Below are 9,621 nucleotides of genomic sequence, written 5' to 3'. Positions count from 1 at the left end.
ATGGGCGTGGAACCTCGGTGCTAGGGAGGAATTTCAGGATTTCTGCTCGCGGATGGGCGGTTCAGACAGGCGCTCGTTGAGCAGCTTGTCTGAATGCGTGCTGTCCGCGCGCGTGGCCCTGTTGCACGACCCTGATTTTTTCCGAAACTTCAAAAAATCATAACTAATTCAAATTAAATCGAAATTGAGTTCTGTAAAAAAGTAAATTGCTGAATTTTTTCCATACTATCCAATAAAAATTATTCCAGAAACAGAATTTCAATTATGTTTCACGAAAATTCATAAATATCAATCAATCATCATATAACACTCAACACAACATGAAACCATCCAAATAACAAACAATCGTTTTAAAGTCCAAATTTCTTGCAAGAAAATCAATTACCATGGCTCTAAGGCCAGTTCTTGGAATTTATTTTACCAGGATCTTAGATCTACTCACAAGTATGTTGTTTAACACCCTACATATGAACTTTCTAAAACGATAAAATAAACACATATAAAGTTAAGAAAACCTTACATTGATGCAGCAGAATTAATGTCTCCTTCCACTCAGATCTCTAACCCTTGTATCCTTTCTGTCGCAGAGTATTATCAAGATCTGAGCCCGAATGTCCTTCTCTTTGTGTGTGATCCTTCACAGTCTTCCAATCTATGATTGAGTTACCACTTGCTGTGTGTGGGCACTTACTCTATCACTAAGGTTCGAAATTTATGAAGAAGAAAAGAGAGAGACAGAGATTTCGGCTATAGAGAGAAAAGGGAAGGCTCAGTTTTTCTGAAGAGAGAATTTTCTGACAGAAAAGGTTATGAAAACTTATGAAAACATTGTTATTTGACTGAGCCATCACTTTCTACTTATAGGCAACTACTAGGTTTAGGTTAGCAATTATTTGGCATTAAAATAATAAAAATATCAATTTGAAAAACCATCCCAAGTGGTCGGCCATGGTGTGTATGGGCCTTACTTGGATTTTGCAGTTTTAACAAATTTTATTTCTATTTTCTCAAAAACACCAATTTTCCAATTCTAACCATTTAAATGTCAAAACTAATTATTTAATAACTAAAATAGATTATTAAATAATATTGTCATTTAATTCAATTATTAATTAGACATATAAAGTCTATTAATAAATAAATAAACCTAGAATCTCTTTTCTTTACAATTTCGCCCCTGCTTAGTGAAAATTCACAAATTAGACATAGTCTAACTTTAGAATTATAATTGATTAACCACAAATCAATTATTGAGTCTTACAAGCAGTTAGTCTCAACTAGAATGGGGACCATGGATATATATACTGAGCTTCCAATAAGTGAACCGAATTTACAAAGTACATTCCTACTTATTAATTCTTCGTTGAATCCACTCTTAGAACTTAGAATTGCACTCTCAGACTTATATAGAGCATATTATATGTTCCACGATATAGATATGCTATCTCATTTAACTATTGTTATAATCTTATTGTGATCAAAGATCCTCTATATAGATGATTTACATCGAGATGGGATAATATTATCGTTCTCACCTCTCAATGTATTTTGCCCCTTAAAACACTTAGCTACCTGTAAATGATGTTTAGTGATCTAAGAATTAGTCACTTAAACAAGAGCTCATCTATTTACTTCTATTTAGCTAAGCTCGAAGGGAATCATCACTTGACTTCTATACACCAGTAGAAGCTATAGATTCCATATTTATGTTCAGCGCTGCCACTCAAGCATGCTATCATGTTCCCAAAATATACGTATCACCCTGACCCAAAAGTAGGCTTAACTAATAAATCAAAGAACATGAATAGTACTCCTGAGTTGAGCCTAAGCATATCAGGATTTAGATTCTTTTAATCTTAAGATCAACTACTGATATTGACTTGGAAAGATATGACGGTAAGTTTATAATATCTTAACTATGTTGCAATATCGGTCAAGTCCAATGTATACTCCATACATTCGAAACTAGTATACTTTACTAATGTCCAGGAAAGAACATAACACTTACTCCAAGCGTAAGTACACATCATCGCTGATTATCACATTAGTGTAAATCTAAAATACTGATGAAACAGGGACTTAGTCTTTTGATTCATATGATCACAATCACATTCCATTGTGTTGACGATACTGTAATTGTGAATAAACATATGATCTGGATTTAACTGATTTTGTGTATAAATGTAATAAACATATTAAACCATTAGCATGTAAAATTCATGCAAACATAAATCACTTCAAATTTCTTATATTGATAACTAATCAGATTGTAAAGGATTTTATTTAGGGAACAAAACCTAACATAACCGAGGTGTTGAAAGTAAAAAATCTCATCTGTCATAGTGACTCACAGCTGTTTGTAAACCAGGTTTGTGGCGAATGCCAGGCTTAGGATCTGAAAATGGCTAAGTATTTAGAGAAGGTTCAGAAGAACTTGGAAAGATTCGATGACTTTAAAATCGAGCAAATTCCAAGAGAACAAAACTCTAACATTGATGCCCTGGCAAAAATGGCCTCCCAAAATGATTTGGATGAATTAAACTTGGTTCCAATGGAGATGCTAAGCGAGACAAATATATGTGAAAAGGAAGACGTAGACAACTCTCCTACATGGATGACTCCTATAATCAACTCTGTACTCGACAGGCAACTTCCAACTGACAAAAACGAGGCACAAAAACTCTTATACTCAGTGCCTCGACACAAGATAATTGAAGGATCACTATACAAAAAAAGGTTATTCGATGTGTCTACTTCGGTGTGTTCTCTCTACAGCAGCAAACGAAATCATCAGAGAAATTGATGAAGGATTTTGTGGGGATCATGCAGGTTGGCAGAGCCTATCTAAAAAGATCATTAGACTAGGATATTACTGGCCAATGATCAATAAGGACACCCATGAGTTTGTCAAAAAATGTGATAAGTGTCAGAGGTTCTCACATATACCTCACGTGCCGCCAACGGATGTAAGGATGATGGCCTCACCTTATCCATTTGCTATATGGAGGATTGATCTAATCAGGGCATTACCCACCGGGAGAAGAGGATCCAAGTACGCAGTGGTAGCAGTTGACTTCTTCACTAAATGGACTGAGGCTGAGCCTCTTGTTTACATAACCTGCAAGAAAGTCCTCAACTTCATTGTCAAGAACATTGTCTGTAGGTTTATAATTCCCAAGAATATAGTATCCGATAACGGAACTCAATTTGATGGCGACTTGTTCACTGAGTTCTGCGAGAGGAACAAAATAATTAAGAGCTTCTCGTCAGTATCCAGGCCTCAGGCGAATGGACAAGTGGAAGCTGTTAATAAAACCTTAAAGGATACTATTAAGAAGAAGCTAGATGCTGCCAAAGGCAGGTGGGTCGAAAGCTACCACAAGTACTTTGGGCTCATAGAACTACCGAAAAGACAGTAACAGGACACACTCCCTTCTCGCTAACATTTGGCTCGGAGGCAATGTTACATGTAGAAGTGAACATCTCGACTCATAGGCAAGAGTTTATGATCAAGAAGAAAACCAAGAACTCCTAAAATTGTCCTTGGATTTGCTTGATGAAAAATGAACTGAGTCGCAAATCACTAATGCAGTGTATCAACTATGAGTTACAAGATACATCAACAAAAGAGTCAAGAAAACACTATTCAATGTCGAAGACTTGGTACTTAGGCGAGTATTTACAAACACGAGAGATGCATATGCAGGAGTGTTGAACCCAAACTGGGAGGGTCCATATGTAATCGAAGCAGTAGTAGGAGTTGAAGTTTACAAATTGGCTCGGCTAAATGGCTCGCTAATAAAGAACTACTGAAACGTGGAACATTTGCGACCCTACTACAAATAAATTAGTGATGTAACTCACATTGTTGATGTAATATTTTATCTTCAGTTATGAATAAAGAGAATCATTTCTTTTATTTAAGTAATTACAAAGCTTCACTCTTTAAAATTACCAAATGGGCATTTGTGTATGATTAACCGGGATTCATCTAGAAATGCATGATATAATGCAAACCCATAACTTTAAATTTTTTTTATGAGTTTTTGGTCAAACATTTTTGACGAGAAGGGGATCAAACCATCATAACTTTTTTATTTAAACCTGTCTGAAGAGAAAGGAAAATTAAAAGTTATAACTTGCGTACAAAGCTGAATATTAATGGTTCGCGCAAGATAAGAAAGTATTAAATGAGACATGTCTTGATAAAAGTACTTAAACCTAGTGTATGGATAGATAATATTACTATTCATATAAGCAATCAAAAATGTACAAAGTGATAAAATTATTAAACGTATATTCAAGTTTGCTTAAGACAGATTATAACTGTCATTGCGAGGTAGAATTGACAATTTCTCGTAAATCAAAAAATTTGGTAGATTACTAAGTACTTAAATAGAAAAATTACGAGCAATGGAAAGACCAATAGTGCTCTGCATTTGATCAAAATATAGTTTTTTACATTGTGAATAAAAATGCAAGCAAACACAAATATATTAAGTTCGAATGAAAAGTACAAGGCATTTAAGATAAGTTGGTTTACAAACTTGTCCGTGTTGGGTTTTATGACCTAAATAAAACTCTGTTTCAATGTAATCCAGATTATTCAATATCAATAAAGTAACAGAAGTAATTTTTCATTCACTTGTGTATGTTTTGGTTCACTTAATCAATTGCTTGTCTATTTGATTTATAAATTCATCCAAACCCCTTTCACATACTTGAACATGTTTATTGTGTTGTCAACACAGTGGAAAATAAACATGACTATGTGAATAAAGTATTCCTAGATTTATCAGAACACTGGGTTTCACTGATATGACAATTTACAACAGAGTTTACTTACATTTGGAGAAATGTTATGTTCTTTCCAGAACATAGGTTAAAGTAAAGCTCAGGTTGGATGCATGGAGTATGCATTGGAATGGACCGATATTGAACTTTGAATTAGATTTTGAAACTTACCGTAAACATCTATTCAATTCAATATCATAAGTTGATCCTAGATCACATGATCGAAATCCTGATATGGTTAGGCTTAATTTCAAGAGTGTTATTCGTGTTCTTTGATTTGTTAGTTAAGCCTAAATCTTTAGTCTGGGCAATACATACATTTTGGGAACACGGTAGTGCGATTGAGTGGGAGCGCTAACATAAATATGGAATCTATAGCTTCTATCTGGCGAATAGTAAGCAAAGGGTGATTTCCTTCGAGCTTAACCAAACGAGATAAATAATTGAGTACTCATTTCACTTAGTTGAAATATCATTTATACAGGGTTAAGTGTTTTAAGGATAAAATACATTGTAGGGTGTTACGGTAATTTAAGTCCCTTTACAGTGTAGATCATCCATATAGAGGATCATTGGTCACATTAGGATTATAACAATGGATAACTAATAATGTGTCTATATGGTGGAACATATAGAGCATTCTATATACTGAGAGTGCAATTCTGAGTTCTATGTGTGGATTCAACGAAGAATTAATAAGTCAGTGAATTTAAGTGGTAAATTCTAGATCTGCTTATTGGAAGCTCGGATATAAAGACCCATGGTCCCCTCACTAGTTGAGATGATATTACTTGTAAGACTCATTTAATTGATTTTAATTAATCAATTAAAAATTCTCAAGATGGACTTGTCTATTTGAGAATTTATCACTTATTAAAGGCAAAACAGTAAATAGAGATTTTGAAGGGCATATTTATTAATTAGGAAACTTTAATTAGTTTCATTATTAATAAAATAAATGATAATATATTATTTGATAATTAATTTTAATTATTAAATAATTAGATTTGTCATTAATGTGGTTGAACAATGGAATTGGCAGTTTTTCACAAAACAGGAAACTATCAGTCTAGGAAAAGGAAAGTTGGAAAAGTGGCAAGCCTTGTTTCCACAATTCCTAGGCCGGCCACTTAGCTTCCTTTTCTCTTTGATTTTTTCAATTCCAAATGTCAATCATAGCCCTTGGTGGTCTTCTATAAATAGAAGGCAAAGGCTTCAGAGTTGCACACATCTGTACAACCTTTTCACAGCTTTATTCTGAAAGAATTTTCTCTCAGAAAATTCTCTCTGAGCCGCCACCCTCTCTCTCTCTCTTCCTTCACTGTTTCGAAATGTATAAGTGCTAGAGTAGTGCCCACACACATCAAGTAATACCTCAATCATAGTGAGGAAGGCTGTGTAGATTTCAGAGACAACAAAGAAAGACTATCGGGCTCAGATCTTGATTATAGTCTGCTACAGAAAGGAATCAAGGGTTAGAGATCTGAGTGGGAGGAGACATATATATTCCGCTGCAATCACTGTAAGATTTCTGATACTCTTATGTGTTTAATTTCATATCGTTTTTAGAAGTTCATATTTAGGTTGTTAAATCAACATACTTGTGAGTAGATCTAAGTTCCTGGTAAAATAACTTCCAACAGTTCGTACAAAAATTCCACTAGGGGCAAACTATTAGGCTATTTTCCTAAATAAAAAACTACAAGATTATTTATAGACGACATGAGAGCTCGAGAAAGACCATCTACACATAGCCTGAGAAAGACCATCTACACGTAGCTTGACAAAGGTTGTCTACACGTAAAAGGACTCAACCTCTGCATAGACCTCATTCTCTGCAGTAGAAGACCTCCATTTCTCACACCAAAAGATCCCATTTCCTGTAGCAGAGATCTCATTCCCTGCGGCCGAGACCTCATTCCCAGCCTCGAGAAATTTATAAACACCAGTGATTGGCTGGTTTGGAGACTTCCTTGTGCAAACCTTTGTCTTGATCCATTTGGGTTCTTTAGTAGAACCCATGATCTCGCCAACTGGGATTACCTTCTTCCTGGATCCCTTGTTAGTCTGAGGAGGACCTCTGAATTCGCTCTCAAAATCTACGTCCATTCTTGTAGAGACAAAGATAAGAGATCAGTAAGGCAACAGTTTAACAGAGGATGATGCTTACCCTTAGAAATCTCTTGTGGGGATCGCCTGTAACGATTAACAATACCTACTGGGTTTGGATTAACCGAACGATCTTTAGTCTTGGAATCCTTTGTTTCTAATTTAAACTAAGGATTGAAGCCTTTGGGAACGTGTGGAGAGGAAAAGTAGTTGGTATATTCCGGTGGTACAGATTTGGAGGGATAATTTTCTGAGTTTGGATGGGACATCTTAGCAAGAGAATGACAATCCAATTTCTGGATGTAACTCACCAAAAACCAGAATTTTACGAAATATGGCTAGACTGAGCCACCTTTTTATACTTAGAACCCAGTAACGGTAAGGCCAAAGGGTTAGGAAATCCAATAGTTGGGAATGAGGTACAAGGTTAAAAGACGGTTCATTAATACTAATAATGACCCTCGAAACTATAGAACCGATAAAGTTGGGGGCATGCGTGGTCTTGAAGAAAGGGATTATGACGAATATACCCTCTATAAGCATTTAAAATGTACTTTTTATTAAAAAGAACTTTTTGAGAGGCAATTGTTATACCTGAAGCATGTAACAGTAATAACATTTAATGGAATAATTCATTAAATACAGAAGTAACAGAGTATATTTGTAACTTGCTGACTATAAGGTCTTATGCGAGATCAAAGATATACAAACTGTTGCCTCGTGTATTAACGAGAAACCATACGGCATTAGATGCACAAGGCGAGACATCAACTTCGTTACGACTAGAAAGACGTAAGCAATGCATAATGACTATGAAAACACTTAGCGTATAATATACAAACTAAGTATAACAGTCTGGTGGACTCAAGACCTAATAAGTGAGGCGCCTATATCGCTATAGGAAGGCGCGCTCCTGTTACTTTCACCAATCAATTTTAGACATCTTTGAGTAAGACTTATAGTCTTGACGAGTCAGAAGCTGACATTCAAATTATGATAACTGCTGAAGTAATCTTTGTTATCAAGAACTACAATTGTCAAAATGAGGTGTTATGCCATCAAGCGAAGAAGCAACGAGGCGTACATCGTCAACCTCAGAAAGATATGAGAAAAGCTCCAGCTCGCTATCAAGGTCATTGGTACTGAGTTCCTGTCGAGACATCTCAGAACGTTATGATTTAAAACGTGTTTAAATACATGATCATTTTGACCCAGTAAAAGTGGATAAATTACAGCTGCGTGATATTTAAATAATAATTACATTAATACTACGTTAATATGTAATCCGACCCCATGATTTCAGGGGAGAATGGTTGTAAAAGATCACAGTCAACTCTGTAATTAACTGCCTACTATGTGATTATAAATAGAGGCAAGTTAGACAGAAAAAGGGACGAAAAACCATCAGAAATCTAATGAGATTGACTCGTGGACTATGCAGAATTTTAACTGCAAAACTACGTAAAAAGCCTTTATGTTCATTTTTTTTTCTTTAGTATTTTTAATTTTGTGTGCAAGTTTATCATTTAGGCTCAAATTTGGTTAATGAAAATCTACGTTAACATAAAATATTAAAAATGAGAGAATTAAGGAAAGAAGAGAAAAATAATTTTGGAGAAATAACTAAGTGATATGTCACTGTTTCATTCATCTCCTTTATATATATATATATATTAGTATATATACATAGATTTTTTAATTAAATAATTTATTATTGTTTTTATTAGTATAATAGACTATATTATCTTGTATATAATTTTATTAAATAAAAATAACACTTTAAGAAAAATATAATAATATAAATTATGAAAAGAAAATTAGGGATGGGATCAATAAAAAAAGAAAAATAAAGAAAATAAAAAAGAGAAGACTGTCTAAATTTTTAATAAAATATGAAATTAAAGCATAATAGAAATTTGGGAAAAAAATATAGAAACACTGTCAAAAGTTTTAAAAATAAGATATTTAATTATATTTTATATTTTAAAATAACGGTGATACTTTTAAAGTTGTGTTGCCAAGGTGAAGTATTTTTTATTTGTATTTCACATTCTTATTTTTTTTTTCTAAGTGTGCATGTAATTGGATTGTTATTTATTTATACATAATTTTTTGCGATAAATTATGAATAATTTTTTTCAAAAAAATATATATTGAATAAGTAAATATAGAACGGTATGTAGTGTTAATAGTGCCAGTTTGGCATAGTTGTGCTGTGAGAAAAACCAGTTGTAACTCTGCTGTGATAAAAAGCAACTGTAGTTGTGCTGTGAGAAAAAACTACTGAGTGTTTGGTAAATATAATTTTAAAACAGCTGTGAGTTGAAAAAGTTGTATATAAGTGTTTGGTAAGCTAAATAATTAAATAGCTGTTAAATATATAATTACTAAAATAAGTATGACATTTGTTATCTAATTTATTTAAATAATTTTATACTTATTAATATATTTATAAATATTATTTATTATATTATAAATTATGATAATTTTTTTTCTTATAATATTTTATTCTTTTAAATATTTATATAGTAAAACAATAAATTAAACTTTTACTACTACTAATTATAATAATAATAATAATAAGTGTTTGATATAAGTGTTTGATTTTTTTTTTTGTGTGTAGGTTTGACTTTTTGGTGTGCTCTAGGAATTACAATAGACATTTTGACAGTCATAATAGGTTGATGAACTTAGATGATATTGTTGGATTCTTTGAAC

General features: G+C 33.3%; 1 protein-coding gene across 1 annotated transcript; it reads left to right on the top strand.

The window, feature by feature from the left end:
* The first annotated feature begins 2,401 nt into the window (after positions 1-2,401).
* On the top strand, positions 2,402-3,419 carry LOC133039290 (uncharacterized). The gene is made up of 3 exons (XM_061118151.1): positions 2,402-2,692; positions 2,776-2,829; positions 2,931-3,419. The coding sequence occupies exons 1-3, from the start codon at positions 2,402-2,404 to the stop codon at positions 3,417-3,419; spliced, it is 834 nt and encodes a 277-aa protein (XP_060974134.1).
* The last annotated feature ends 6,202 nt before the right edge of the window (positions 3,420-9,621 follow it).

Source organism: Cannabis sativa, chromosome 6 (genome assembly GCF_029168945.1).
Source record: "Cannabis sativa cultivar Pink pepper isolate KNU-18-1 chromosome 6, ASM2916894v1, whole genome shotgun sequence".
In the NCBI taxonomy this organism is placed as follows: domain Eukaryota; kingdom Viridiplantae; phylum Streptophyta; class Magnoliopsida; order Rosales; family Cannabaceae; genus Cannabis; species Cannabis sativa.
Note: the sequence above shows the minus strand (reverse complement) of the source record. Positions and strands in the feature narration are given on the sequence as shown.

Bases quoted from the DNA above. Each gene is read 5' to 3' on its own strand.
- LOC133039290 (XM_061118151.1), top strand. From the start codon at position 2,402: ATGGCTAAGTATTTAGAGAAGGTTCAGAAGAACTTGGAAAGATTCGAT. The intron at 2,693-2,775 runs GTGCCTCGACAC...TTCTCTCTACAG, and splicing joins CACAAAAACTCTTATACTCA to CAGCAAACGAAATCATCAGA. The intron at 2,830-2,930 runs GTTGGCAGAGCC...GATAAGTGTCAG, and splicing joins ATTTTGTGGGGATCATGCAG to AGGTTCTCACATATACCTCA.